General features: G+C 35.0%; 2 protein-coding genes across 4 annotated transcripts in view; one reads left to right on the top strand and one right to left on the bottom strand.

The window, feature by feature from the left end:
- The window catches only part of MED4 (mediator complex subunit 4), a 1,135,161-nt gene that overhangs the window by 808,850 nt on the left and 311,044 nt on the right, over positions 1–15,267 (top strand). The window lies entirely within an intron of this gene.
- RB1 (RB transcriptional corepressor 1) overlaps positions 1–15,267 on the bottom strand; it is a 175,546-nt gene that overhangs the window by 85,571 nt on the left and 74,708 nt on the right. For all 3 annotated transcript variants that reach the window (XM_050766265.1, XM_050766262.1, XM_050766263.1), the window contains 6 exons: positions 13,379–13,466; positions 9,873–9,989; positions 7,353–7,409; positions 6,899–6,930; positions 6,741–6,817; positions 5,535–5,731 (listed from right to left, as the gene is read on the bottom strand). In XM_050766265.1, coding sequence (XP_050622222.1) covers positions 5,535–5,731; positions 6,741–6,817; positions 6,899–6,930; positions 7,353–7,409; positions 9,873–9,989; positions 13,379–13,466 — 568 coding nt within the window. The remainder of the gene's footprint in view (positions 1–5,534; positions 5,732–6,740; positions 6,818–6,898; positions 6,931–7,352; positions 7,410–9,872; positions 9,990–13,378; positions 13,467–15,267) is intronic.

Raw genomic sequence — 15,267 nt, 5'->3', positions numbered from 1 at the left:
CTTACCCATGAATGATTTTATAATGATGCATTTGGTCATTTGGAAATACTGGTTCACTGAATTATCTACTTCTTCTACATGTTTACAAATCTCTGTATACAATATTTTAGAAATCACATTCATTGACATGACCACCTATTTCATCAGAAAAGTCTTTTATAATATTAGGACTCTGCCAAGCTTTCAGTGGTAGATACAAGTTTCTAAAATTCTAATTTTTACTTGAAAACACAAAATTTTTCATTGGCAACCTTTACTGTCAGTTTTCTTTGTTTTCTTTGAAGTGACAGGCTCACTTTGTTCATTTGCAAGAATCTACCACATACCCAAGCAAGAATAAACACAATTGCTCATCAGTCTTACAAGTAACACATGTGTTTCATGAAAAGAGTGGTTCAGTTCACAACTCAACCAATAAAATAAGTATTTTTCCTCAAGACAACTATCATACCTTGGTATGTAACTTTCTACATCCTTCAATTTTACCACATTGAATATTAAAAAGACATACTCAAGAGCGGAGATTTAATAATAATAAAAACAAATACCATACAGGTCTGTAGCCTAGAAGCAACAGGCTATTCCTACCCTGATGTGTAGTAGGCTATACCACATAGGTTTGTGTAAGCATACTCTATGATGTTCACACAATGACAAAATAGCCTAAATGAAGTATTTCTTAGAATGTATCCCCATCATTTAGCAATGCCTGACCACAGTTAACTTAAAGCTCCCATTCTAGTTTTTTTGGTTTTATGTTTTTGAGACAGAGTCTCGTGTTGCCCAGGTTAGAGTGCAGAAGCACAATCATGGCTCCCTGCGGGCTTGACTTCCCGAGCTTAGGTGATCCTCCTGCCTCAGCTTCCCAAGTACCTAGGACCACAGGTACATGCCACCACACCTAGCTATTTTTTTTTAAGAGATGGGGTCTTGCTTTGTTGCCCAGGCTGGTCTTGAACTTCTGGGCTCAAATGATCCTCCCACCTTAGCCTCCCAAAATACTGGGATTACAGGTGTGCACCACACACCTGGTCTAAAGCTCCTGTTCTATAAACCTGCATTTGATTCCTTTGACCTTCTTTCTATGCTGGATAATTTTAGAATTGTATCCTGAATATCATAAATGTTAAATTGTGAAGATCCTAAATTCTGCTATTTTTCTAAAATGAGCATGGTTTTGTTGTTTGTTACAAGAAGCAATTATCTTTGCTTAACTTGAACTGTTCTGTTTATTGGGCAGCAACTCCAGTCTCAGTTCAGATCCTCTGCCCTTCATTTGGCTGCTCTGAGTCTGTTATACACAGGAACTATTCAGATTTCAGACAGAATCTGGGTACCCTTTCTTGGCTCTTTCCCTTGCAGGATTCTTCCACTCTCTTCAGTGGCCAAGGTTTCCCCAGCTTCAACTTTGCAGTTTCCCTGGTAAAGAGACCCATAGTTTTCCCACTGACATTCCTGCCCTACCATACTGTCCTTCCCTATACCTACTGCACTTAGCCCTAGACTAAAAGCCTTCTCCTCAGGCTCCCAGCTCCCTTCTTCTCTTTCTCAACTAGAGTCTGTTCTTCCTGTCCAGTAATTTCAGTCAATTACTATTTGTATTCCAAACAGGTAGTATCGTGGTCTTTTTTTTTGCAGAGAGTCATATGGTAGGGTTTTCTTCCAACATTACCAGAGGAATGTGTCCTCTACAGGAGGTTTTTACCGGAGGAGTTAGCATGATGAGATTTACATTATGAGCAGATTTCTCTGGCTGCTGTGAGAGAAAGGCCTCAAGGTAGCAAATGAGAGATCAGTAGGAAGAGTCCAGAAGAGTCCAGGAAAGAGAGACCATATAGAGAATAAAGCACCTGATGTATTTTGATTTATAAACATTTATTGAAAAAATATGATAAATTCTGAAAATACTGAAACTAAGGCATCCAAATTTCATTTCATCACCTGCTGGCATTATAAGCCTCTTAACAGATTTAATAGGGTCAAACACCTGGAGGTCATTTCATCTAACCCTTAGGCATGATGCATTCTAAAGCACCTGTAATCCCCCAAATTTTCAGAGAATGAGATTTCACTAGGTTTCTCAACAGACTTTTCCAGCATCTTACACTCATATTGCCCGTTAATCTCTCTGGGATGAAAAGAAACAGAAGTGGACTTTTTCCTTCTTTATTCTTTCTCAAGGCTGTCAAGCAAAAATGCTGAACCCAGTTCCCCACACAACCATTAAAAATAAGATGATATTCTTTTTTTCATTAAATTATTGGCAGGAGAGAAGTAAGCGGCACCTCATTTGAAATTTCCCTCAGTCAACAACTCTGTGTGAATATGTTCCTATCAATCTACAGTTTAAACGAGAATTTTTTATTGTGACACAGAATCGAAAGACTTTCTCTGGGTCTTTATCTGGGTGTTGCTTACATGGATGTATTCAATTTGTGACAAATTCACCAAACTGTCACTTGAGATATATACTTTTCTCAATATATATTTCAAATAAAAAAAAAAGTCTGTGAAAATGCAAATGTATCTAAGCCATATCCCTTCTCTATAATGTCAATTATTCTCACAGGAAAAAATACACAGCATCCTGTTTGTGTGGCATAACTTATCTTCACAAAGCCACCCACTACCACTCAAGGGTTTTATGATTAAAAATGTAACATAAAATTCAAACACTAAAAATATATGACTAAATAAAAGTCTTCTATAGTTTCATCTGCCAAAGAACCACATTTAATATTTAAATTCGGAGGCTTATGACTTCCACATCTCCTATTGTAAATCAATTATAGTCTTTTCCAAACTTTGGACTTGTCACTTCTTCTCCAAAAATTTTCAAAAATAAAGGAATATTGTTTAGAAGCCCTAAATAATTGAGCTAGACAGACTTGCATACAAGCAATTTTTAAACAGTAAATTTTTATTACTTCCTACACAATTTTCCAAGCCTTTATGTTTTTTGTAGCCTTACAATATCTCTCTCAATTCAAGGCATATGGCATATGTTCAATAAATATGTGTTGATAGAAATAAAATTAACTCTCTAAAAGAAATAACAATAGTCACTTTCAGATGATATGGTAATATCTCAATATCAATTTCTGGGAGGAGAGGACACATAGCCTTTAAAAAGTACTCTATGTGCTTATTTTACTTACTTATCTATTTATTTATTTTTACTTTCACTTAATTCCCCAGATTCAGAAAGTTTTCTCCTAAGTACTCCTTATCAAGTGTAAGTTCATTCCATAAGTAGTTACCAAATTCAATAATAGGAGTATAACATTCTTCTATCAATTTCCCATGCTTCTCTCCTCTATTCACTGTCTATATGGCAACACAAGAAAACACTAAGAAATAAACTATTGCTTAGTCATTAAAAATTCAAAACATAAAGAAATTAAAACTAAGGTTACATGTGCAAATTAGGATTATAGCATACCTAAAGTCTTAATTTTTAATTACCATTTCTATATACTGATACAAATTAAAAGATATATACTTAGCATGCAACACAGTTTCAAAAGAAACCATTAATCTACAAATCTGATGATTCACAAAGTATTATCCAACTATGCAGATTTGAAGAGCATAAACTCAAGTTGCCAATTTTATTAAAACAAAAGCCTTATCAATAGTTATAATGCTATAAAGAGAATCCTAGACAATATAATTTGTGCCCCTATAATGATTGAACCAATACACCAATACCTATAATTGAACAATAGTATAGATTTTTATACTCTAATAATGGGAAAAATGAATCCTACTATATTCAACAAGAAAAAAATGCACTTTTTAATAATCTAAATAACATAATCTCACAATTTAAGAGCAGACATTTACATTTTCAAACATAATGACGACTGTATTTTAAATAAATTATCTAAATACTTTAAAGAATTATGTTCTGTTTTAGAACAGAGCCCTCAGAAAGAATACCACACATCTACAACCATCTGATCTTTGACAAACCTGACAGAAACAAGAAATGGGGAAAGGATTCCCTATTTAATAAATGGTGCTGGGAAAACTGGCTAGCCATATGTAGAAAGCTGAAACTGGATCCCTTCCTTACACCTTACACGAAAATTAATTCAAGATGGATTAAAGACTTAAATGTTAGACCTAAAACCATAAAAACCCTAGAACAAAACCTAGGCAATACCATTCAGGACATAGGCATGGGCAAGGACTTCATAACTAAAACACCAAAAGCAATGGCAACAAAAGCCAAAATTGACAAATGGGATTTAATTAAACTAAAGAGCTTCTGCACAGCAAAAGAAACCACCATCAGAGTGAACAGGCAACCTACAGAATGGGAGAAAATTTTTACAATCTACCCATCTGACAAAGGGCTAATAACTAGAATCTACAAAGAACTTAAACAAATCTACAAGAAAAAAATCAAACAATCCCATCCAAAAGTGGGTGAAGGATATGAACAGACACTTCTCAAAAGAAGACATTTATGCAGCCAACAGACACATGAAAAAAAATGCTCACCATCACTAGCCATGAGAGAAATGCAAATCAAAACCAGTGAGATACCATCTCACACCAGTTAGAATGGTGATCATTAAAAAGTCAGGAAACAACAGGTGCTGGAGAGGATGTGGAGAAATAGGAACACTTTTACACTGTTGGTGGGACTGTAAACTAGTTCAACCATTGTGGAAGACAGTGTGGCGATTCCTCAAACATCTATAACTAGAAATACCATTTGGCCCAGTCATCTCATCATTGGGTATATACCCAAAGGATTATAAATCGTGCTGCTATAAACATACATGCACATGTATGTTTATTGCCACACTATTCACAATAGCAAAGACTTGGAATCAACCCAAATGTCCATCAATGATAGACTGGATTAAGAAAATGTGGCACATATATACCATGGAATTCTATGCAGCCATAAAAAAGGATGAGTTCATGCCCTTTGTAGGGACATGGATGAAGCTGGAAACCATTATTCTGAGCAAACTATCGCAAGGACAGAAAACCAAACACTGCATGTTCTCACTCATAGGTGGGAATTGAACAATAAGAACACTTGGACACAGGAAGGGGAACATCATACACTGGGGCCTGTGGTGGGGTGGGGGGAGGGGGGAGGGATAGCATTAAGAGATATACCTAATGTAAATGACGAGCTAATGGGTGCAGCACACCAACATGGCACAGGTATACATATGTAACAAACCTGCACCCTAGAACTTAGAACTTACCCTAGAACTTAAAATATAATAATAATAAAAAAAAAGAATTATGTTTTGTTTTAAAGTGCCATGTTTTAAGAAAAGCTATTCTTAAATAAATCACTATGCTGTATTAGATAGTTTAGGGCGCTCGAATAAAGCTCCATTCTAATATTCTACTTGATTCTTGGGCTACAGACTGAAATAACATTATTCATTATTGCCTATTTGTTCTTGAGGTAGATGTTAAGAAACACCTCTCACTAACAGATAATTTGTTAGCCATATGCACATGAATGAATTTCTTCAATTATGTAGCTAGTTACTTACTGAGAGCCATGCAAGGGATTCCATGATTCGATGTTCACATCGTTCTAAGTGTTTTATCATTTCTCTTGTCAAGTTGCCTTCTGCTTTGATAAAACTTTCAATCACTTTGTAAAAATCAAAGGCTTTCAAATTAAGCACATTCAGAATCCATGGGAAAGACAAATCTGTTCCAGAATCAAGATTCTGAGATGTACTTCCTAAAAATGAAAAAAAAAAGTAACTTAGATATGAAATATTAACCCTTGAGCTAGGTATTTTTTTGGAACGTCTTATCAAACAAAGAAAACAGTAGAAAGGTTAAACGATTTTTATTTAGAGCAGAATTTTTTATTTTGGAGTCTACGGACTCATAGGAAATAGCCTTCCAATTTTGAGTGTATGCACATCTATATTTTTCCTAGAGAAAGGGCTTATAGCTTATCTCAAATTTTCAAAGGTTTAAATACCCTAAACTTATATCAGAAACAGGTTTAGTATCTTACCAGCCATTTATTAGCATATCTATTTTAATTCTCATTAATCCTTGGTAAGAGGAGAGACAGATTCTTCAAGATCCTGCTAATTTCATTAGTCAGAAAATGGTATCTCTTTAAAATATGCATTTCTTGGTTATAAATGAGGATTCACAGTTTTCCTTATTTGTTTACTAATAAGGAAACTAGAAGTTCCTCTTTCACTGTGTTTTGCATCCTTTACAAATGTTCCTTTTGTTTCTGCAAGCAAAACTTTCTTTTAACATTTGCAACATAATTTGCAAAGTGATATACATTTATATTTTTTAAAACACTGTAACTGGCCTTTGTTCTGTTTATCCAGTGGGTTCCAGCTTCAGTCTTTAGTTTCATAACCATGGAGGTTATAGCAGTGCTTCCATATCAGTAGAGGCCACTCTTGAATACTCCTTTGGCACTCTACAATCTCACAGGTCTTCGGAGGGATTTCAAAATGTACCTTTTCTAAATTCAGTATACCAGTATACTCAGAAGAGGAGCCTAGTGAAATATTATCCCCAAGATGGCCTCAAATAATTCAAATAAGCCTCTTAAATGGCTTATAATGACCAATTACATTGTTCAGTATATAGTGATCTAAAATAAGCATTCCTTCTCCTTAGCCTCACACTATCCCTCTCCTCCCACCAAAGAAACACACTACATTTTAACTTTAAATTGAACAAAAATGTTTATTCATGAAAATTTAACTTACTGCTATATGTGGCCATTACAACCTCAAGAGCACACGCCAATAAAGACATATGAAAAATGTTGTCATTCAGAAGTTTGCTAAAGGAAAAAAAAAGATTATAAGATATTTACTTTTATAAAAAGAAAAAAAAATTGTTTTACTAAAAGTAAAAAATTTACCTAAAATTTTGAATGGATAATCGTTCTTCTTCCTGAAACAGATAATTTAAAAAAAAAAAAGAAGTTGTTTAATTGAAACCTTATTTGTGTTAGCATTGAAATTTTTGTTGGTTTTTTTTTTGGTTTATTTTTTGTTTTTTGTTTTTAAGATGGTGTCTCACTCTGTTGCCAGGCTGGAGTGTAGTGGCACGAACTTGGCTCACTGCAACCTCCACCTCCCGGGTTCAAGTGATTCTCCTGCCTCAGCCTGCCGAGTAGCTGGGACTACAGACGTGTACCACCATGCCCAGCTAATTTTTGTACTTTTAGTAGAGACAGGGTTTCACCAAGATGGCCAGGATGGTCTCGATCTCTTGACCTCATGATCTGCCCACCTCGGCCTCCCAAAGTGCTGGGATTACAGGTGTGAACCACCATGCCCGGCTGAAATTTTTTTATATTATTTTCAACTTACTGATTTAAGCATGGATTCCATTACTCGGTAATACAAGCGAACTCCAAGTTTGTATCGCTACAAACAAACAAAAAGAAAAATAAGAGCCTGCTATTTTAGAAAATCACAACTACTAATTTTTTTTTTTTTTTTTTTTTTTTTTTTTTTTTGAGATGGAGTGTCACTATTTTGCCCAGGCTGGCCTTCACATTCCTGGGCTCAAGAGATCCTCCTGCTTTGGCCTCCCAAGAGGCTGGGATTATAGGCATGCACTTCTATATCCAGCTGACAATTACTAATTTTTTAAAAAGCCTTTTCTTAAAACATACTTCTCACCCTTCTTAGAAATATGGCCGCCAAGAAAACACAAAAGCTAGCTTGTCTAAAACTCAAGACTTAAGTATTAAGTGGTGATTAACATTCCCAAGTAAATTAACAAGAGGGTAGGTCCAGTACCTGAATTTCCTTAACTCATTTTAGTCTATATCATTCATACTAAAGATAGGTTATATGCCCAGTACTATTTTAAGCACTTTATGTGCCTTCTATAACATTTCTCATGACCTAGGACATGTATTTTCAAGATGGTTGTCTAGGATTAAGAGGACAGTCTTTGTCCATAAATTTAGTAAAACTGACACAGAAAAAATCAGATCAAACTGACCTTATGAGCAAGACGTTTTAACCAAATAACTGGTTCCCATTATTTGAAAGAATAACCAAATTTTAGAGATATAAACACACACCATATTATTTCATTCCAAATTAAGAGCAAAAATCTCATACACGATCATGCACCACATAACAATGTTTTTGGTCAATAACTAACTGCATATATAACAGTGGTCCCATAAGATTATAACAGAGCTGAAAAATTCCTTTTGTTTAGTGTAATGTTGTAGTGCAATGCATTACTCACATCTTTGTGATGATGCTGATGTAAATAAACCTATTGCACTGCCAGTCATAGTATAGCACATACAATTATGTATGGTACATAATATTTAATAATGAATATGTTACTGGTTTATGTATTTATTATCCTATACTTTTCATTATTTTAGAGCATCCTCCTTCTACTTGTAAGAAAAAAAAAAAAAGTTAATTGTAAAACAACCTCAGGCAGCTCCTTCAGGAGATATTCCAGAAGATAGCATCATCGTCATAGGAGATGACAGCTCCATGCATTTTATTGTCCCTGAAGAGTTGGGACAGAATTTGGAGGCAGAAGACAGTGGTATTATTAATCCTGATCCTGTGTAGGCCTAGGCTAATGTGTGTTTGCCTTTGTTTTGGGCAAAAATGTTTATGAAATTGAAAACAAAATGTAAATAGAAAAAAAGCATATAGAATAAGGATTATAAAGAAAGAAAATATTTTTGTACAGCTGGACAAGGTGTTTGTGTTTTAAGCTAAGTGTTATTATAAGAGTCAAAAGTTTTTTCCAAACTGAAGATTTATAAAGTAAAAAAGTTACGGTGAGCTATAGTTAATTCACTACTGAAGAAAAAATGTTTATGAAATTAGTTTAGCCTAAGTGTAGTATTTATAAAGTCTATGATAGTGTACAGTAATGTCATAGGTAATGTTGTAGGCCTTCACATTCACTCACTGACGCATTCAGAGCAACTTTCAATCCTGTAAGCTCCATTCATAGTAAGTGCTCTGTGCAGGTGTTCCATTGTTTATCTTTTATACTATATCTTTAATGTACCTTTTCTGTATTTGGATATGTTTAGATACACAAATGGTAACACATTGGTTTGTATAGACACACTCTACCAGGTTCACACAACAAAACTGCCTAATGATGCATTTGTCAGAACATATGCCTGTTAAGTGGCGCATGGCTGTAGGATCAAAAAGAACCATTAAATATCAATGTTTAAATCACTGATGGCATCAAAACATAACCTCACTACACTGAAATAAATGTGTACAGTGGACTACAGTTTTCCAATATATTTTTGTATATTATCCTCATTAATGCCACACAAAAAAGCAGAGCAAATATAGAACCTGATTCTCAGAGAAGTTAAATGACATGTCCAAGATTGACAATGGTAGAACCAAATATAAACCCAGGGCTGTAACTCCATGGCCCATACTCTTACCTATTATATTAGCTTTAGATTTCCTGAAATAATAATGATATCACTCAGTAATATCACTGAGAAATGGCATGTATAGTATAGTCCCATTCACATTAGGATATGCATACATGAACAGTCATACATGTAGAAGTCAAAGCAAAATCAAAAATTTAATATCAAAGATTTCAATTTTTTTCTTAGTTGTATTTTCTAAAGTTTCTACAAGTGGTATGTGTTCCTTTATTACATAGCTTTTATAATGGGGTGGGAGGTAGTTTCCCATACAGTTTCCTATAAATAGCAACATCCACAGGCAGCAGGGATATAGTATCTGCCAGTATTTTATACTACTAGACAAATACTGTTAGAGTATTTATACCAACTGGAAAGATGCTGCTTTTAACATTATTACTCTATAGTACCACTAATTAAAATGAATTCAAGTTACCTGTGATCCAATTTCGACACATCCCTGTCCCACAGCTTTAGCAAATTTCTCTTTAAAGATGTATCCTATATCCTTCACTCTTTTCAGTATGCTTTCTTTTGGATTCACTGTGCAGTTCTTTAGGAGGTAAAAACAGAAATCAATGTCGAGGATACTGTGTAATCAGAATTAATATTTTCTGCTCCATAATATATGACTTTTAAAATTGTTTATAAAAATGTGGAAACGCTTCCACAATAACTAGGTAACCACAACTACTGAACATAAGCAGACAATATAATTTCATTGGATGTTAATGACCAAAAAATACTAGAGTACAACTAAAAAACCCTATTATCTAAATTTTCTGCCACTAGGCTAAAGAAGAGCAAATTTGTTAAGCTTTCCATCCATCAAAAAGAGCCTCATACATTCTCATAAAATATCTTCAATTAAGGGTTATATTGGGATGTATATTGCTTCCAAAAAAGCAAATGAAATAAAACCAAGGCTTGCGCTGGTATCATTTCCTAATTTTTTTTTTTTTTTTTTTTTGAGACAAAGTCTCACTCTGTCGCCCAGGCTGGAGTGCAGTAGCGCGATCTCGGTTCGCTGCAACCTCCACCTCCCAAGTTCAAGTGATTCTCCTGCCTCAGCATCCCAAGTAGCTGGGATTATAGGCATGCACCTCCATGCTTCACTAATTTTTGTCTTTTTAGTAGAGATGGGGTTTCACCATGTTGGCCAGGCTGGTCTCGAACTCCTGACTTCAAGTGATCCAACCACCTCGTCCTCCCAAAGTGCTGGGATTACAGGTGTGAGCCACCATGCCCGGCCCATTTCCTAATTTTAAAATGTGCTTTGAAAGAGTTATGAATTAGCTAAATCATTTAATTACATTTTCAGAAATACAAGATAGGGAAATTGTTCAAAAGAAGTTCCCATACATGTATCATTTGGAATGGGGCTATTCAACTTTAATAATTATAACACATCACAAGATGATGTATTAAAATGCATATTATAATGTATTATAATATTATATAATTCATATTATGATATATTAAAAGTAATCACAGCATGATTCTCATCAGCTACAAAGATTTATTTTTTTAATCCTTTATACATAAAATACATTCAAAATATACATTCAAAAATAAAATTTCTAAAATTAAGAGTATGGCCAGGCACAGTGGCTCATGACTGTAATCCCAGCACTTTGGGAAACTGAGATGAGCAGATCACCAGAGGTCTGGAGTTTGAGACCAGCCTGGGAAACATGGTCAAACACCACCTCTACAAAAATTACAATAATTAGCTGGACATGGTAGCAGGCTCCTGTAATCCCAGCTACTTGGGAGGCTGAGGCACAAGAATCACTTGAACCCACGAGGTGGAGGTTGTAGTGAGCCAAGATCATGCCACTTCACTCCAGCCTAGGCGACAGAGTGAAACTCTGTCTCAAAAAAATAAGAAGAAGATTATAATTTTCATTCTAATGTGCATTGTCTATCAACATTTTCACAATCTAGAATATCAACAATTCTATATTCCTGAAAAAAAAAAAACAGCACAAAAATCTTAGAAACATATAACAAACAAGCATTTCCTGTCATAAAACAATTGTTGCCAAAATGTCCATTAAAATGTTCATAGCTTCTAAGATTTCACATGGAGGGAAGATGGCATTAATTTTAAAAATTAAGAAACTTGAAATAATAGAGAATTAAAATAAAGAAAAAACATAATGACCTTCAAGACATGTTCACTTTGACATATGCAACTTATCATCTACATAATTAAGCTTTTAAGCTTCATTAAAAGTTAGGCTTTAAATTGAGCTCTAGAAAATGTCTTTCACATGCACTCATATGTCCACTGGAGTGCTATTCACAATAGGAAAGACATGGAATCAACCTAGGTGCCCATCAATGGTGGACTGTATAAAGAAAATGTGGTACTCATACACTATGGAGTACTACACAGTCATTAAAAAAAAGAACGAAGTTATGCCCTTTGCAGCCACATGGATGTAGCTGGAGGTCATTATCCTAAACAAATTAATACAGAAAAAGAAAAACAAATACTGCATGTTCTCATTAATAAGTGGGAGCTAAATATCGCGTACTCATGGACATAAAGATGGCAACAATAGACACTAGGCACTACTAGAGGGAGGAGGGAAGGAAGGAAGCGAGGGTTGAAAAACTGTATAAAAACATAAATAAAGATCATATAGTTTCCAAGTTTAAAAAAAAGTCTTTGAGGCAGAATTTTTTTAAATAAAAAAGAACTCCTACATACTCCAAATATTGGAGGAAGTATTCAAAATGATATAAGAAGAAAGAGCTTATCATTCTTTTAAATTCTTCCATTATCCCTTGCTAAAAGGTTTAGGTACCTGGGTACATATGTTTTGGCATATATTCTTGTGCTATAGATAACTCATAAACAAAAGTGACTTTATGCATGTTGGACAAACAAAATCAATTCTGAGCCAAAACAATTATGAATATGATGACAGATATTACTTTGCTAATTCCTGGGGGAACACAGCAAGAGATGACAACAGATTATGACAAAATTACAGACAGGTTATGGCAATGAATGAATTGTTAACAAGTACAAAAAGCACAGTTGCTGAAATAAGCCAAATTTTAATAAGTCTCCTGACCCTATGTCCAATTTTAGAGGATGAGCATTTCAGTGGGTCCCAACCCTCATCTGAGTTTAAGGAAGGAGCGAAGGAGCAAGCAAGCAACATTGATGATAGTTTCATTCTCTCTCTTTCTCTCTCCTTGTCTTCAGGGGAGAGAGGGTAGCAGATGCCTTCAGATATCAAACTCATTGTCTATCAGGAGTTGCAAACTACAATGCTAACAGGGCCAGGTAAGAATTGTAAATAAAAACGGGTTAAATATTGGATGAAAAAGATTATAGGGGTATGGGGAATGTTAAGTCCTATCTAACACTACATTCAAAGAAAAGATCTTAAAAGTAGCCAGAGAGAAAAAGATAGATTAACTATAAAGGAACAACAGTTAGATCGAGTGACATAAGACTTCTTAATTAGCAAAAATGGGATCCAGGAAATGTATTATCTTCAAACTTATAAGAGTCTAAAAAGTAAATGTCAACCTGGAATTGAAGATCCAGCAAAGCGATCTCACAAAGAAATAAGAGTAAAGAAAATTTCAAACCAAAAAACAAAACAAAACCTCAAAAAGTTCATCCCAAATTAATACCACTAAAGTAATTATCAAAGGATATATCTGAAGACGAAAACAATGATCTCAGAAGTGAGGCATCAGTTGTAAGAAAGAATGGTGAGCAAGGCAAATAGGTAAATATAAAATTTTTTTTAAATAACACTGTATAAATAAAACAATACTAAGCAAGACAAGATTATGGATAACTACATGTTAGATAGGAGATAAGTACTTTAAAAAGAATCCAGTACTTTAACTTTTAATTTCAAGTTTCTTTGCCAAGATATTACAATAAATAATGTTTCATATATGGCTTACATTAAAATAGGAAATCAGATTTTCTGAAGGTTGATCACTTGCTGAATTTAAAATCATCATTAATTGTTGGATAGTGTTCATAACAGTCCTAGAGGGGAAAAAAATAGGAAAATGTATTAAGCAATGAAGGGAGAAAAAAAGGAAAAAATGAAATGTTTTCTATCCCCCAAGTTAAACGTGTCTTCAAATACACTGCCTCCCGCTTGTCTTTACATTCCCTCAAATAAGACTATGGTTTATAAGAAATTACATTTCACTTAAATCTTTAAGAAAATATGTATTCACAATCAATAAGTTTATAGTTATAGAATGGATATACTTATTTACTAATAAAACTACATATCAATAAAATAGTGGCATTATTTTTAGGAGAAACTATATAAACTGGCAACAAAATGGTATTGTTTTAAGAAAACATTATTGCAATCAAATGTTAAACATTTTCAAACTAAAGACAATAAGATATTTAGCAACTCAAGTAAAGAATCAGATGATTCTTCTTTACAGAGACCTTCAAGAAGAAAGGATACTAAGATCCTGGATACATTTAAAAGTCACCATTTTCAAAGCATAAAATTAGGTCAATCTCTTAAGATCTCATTAATTCTATAATTTTATGTGTGTGTATATGAAGGGGGCAGTATATGGTAAATATCAATATTACAATTTTGGAGTAGCTGAACATTTGGGATACTTTAATTATGCAAAGAACTGTAGACTGTTTAGGGCTGAAAAGATCCTCAAATATTATTTAGTAAAATATGCTCAGTGTTCTCAGCTAAGCATGTGTAAACCAGTATTTACCTTCCTCATCTTTCTTTTCTTTTTCTTTTCTTTTTTCTTTCTTTCTTTTTTTTTTTTTGAGAAGGAGTCTTGCTCTATCGCCCAGGCTGGAGCGCAGTGGCGCAATCTTGGCTCACTGCAACCTCCACTTCCCGGGTTCAAGCGATTCTCCTGCCTCAGCCTCCTGATTATCTGGGATTACAGATGCCCACCACCACACTGGACTAATTTTTGTATTTTTAGTAGAGACGGGGTTTTGCCATGTTGCCCAGGCTGGTTTCAAACTTCTGCCCTCAGGTGATGTGCCCACCTTGGCCTCCCAAAGTGCCAGGATTACAGGCGTGAGCCACCACACCTGGCCTCGCCTTTCAAATATATTACAACACAGCTTCTATATGCTTCTGTGTCCATTAACCATATTTAAGCTACAGTGATTGAAGCCACATATGACCAACTGGTAAAAACAAAAGACTTTTCTCATTTGTTCTAATACTTGACCTTCCTTGAAGCATTTGACACTGTTAGAGAAACACTTGCTCTTAATGAAACTCCCTCCCTCCCTCAGCTTTCTTGGCTTCACTCTCTGCGCTTCCCAACCATACTTTCCCATTCTCTAGAACAGCGGTCCCCAATCTTTTTGGTAACACGGACTGGTTTCATGGAAGACAATTTTTCCATGGACCACAGAGGGTAGGGGGAATAGTTTTGAACTGTTCTACCTCAGATCATCAGCCATTAAATTCTCATAAGGAGTACACAATCTAGATCCCTCACATGCACAGTTCACAATAGGGTTCACGCACCTACAGGAATCTAATTCCACTGCTGATCTGACAGGAGTTGTAGAGCTCAGGCGGTAATGCTCGCTTGTCTGTCCACCACTCACCTCCTGCTGTATGGCCCGGTTCGTAAGGGGACACAGACTGGTCCCTGGCCCAGGAGTTGGGGACCCCTGCTCTAGAACCTCACAACTTCTATCTAGTCCTTAATGCTAGCATCCTTTAAGCTTCAGCCCTTAGCCACTGACTCTTGCCATTATGCACCCTCACTTCAAGCAATCTCATTGTTTTTATGGTTTTAACTCCCCTGATGATTCCCAAATCTAT

This window comes from Macaca thibetana, chromosome 17, assembly GCF_024542745.1.
Source record: "Macaca thibetana thibetana isolate TM-01 chromosome 17, ASM2454274v1, whole genome shotgun sequence".
Classification (NCBI taxonomy): Eukaryota; Metazoa; Chordata; class Mammalia; order Primates; family Cercopithecidae; genus Macaca; species Macaca thibetana.
This window is presented reverse-complemented; position numbering and strand designations above follow the sequence as displayed.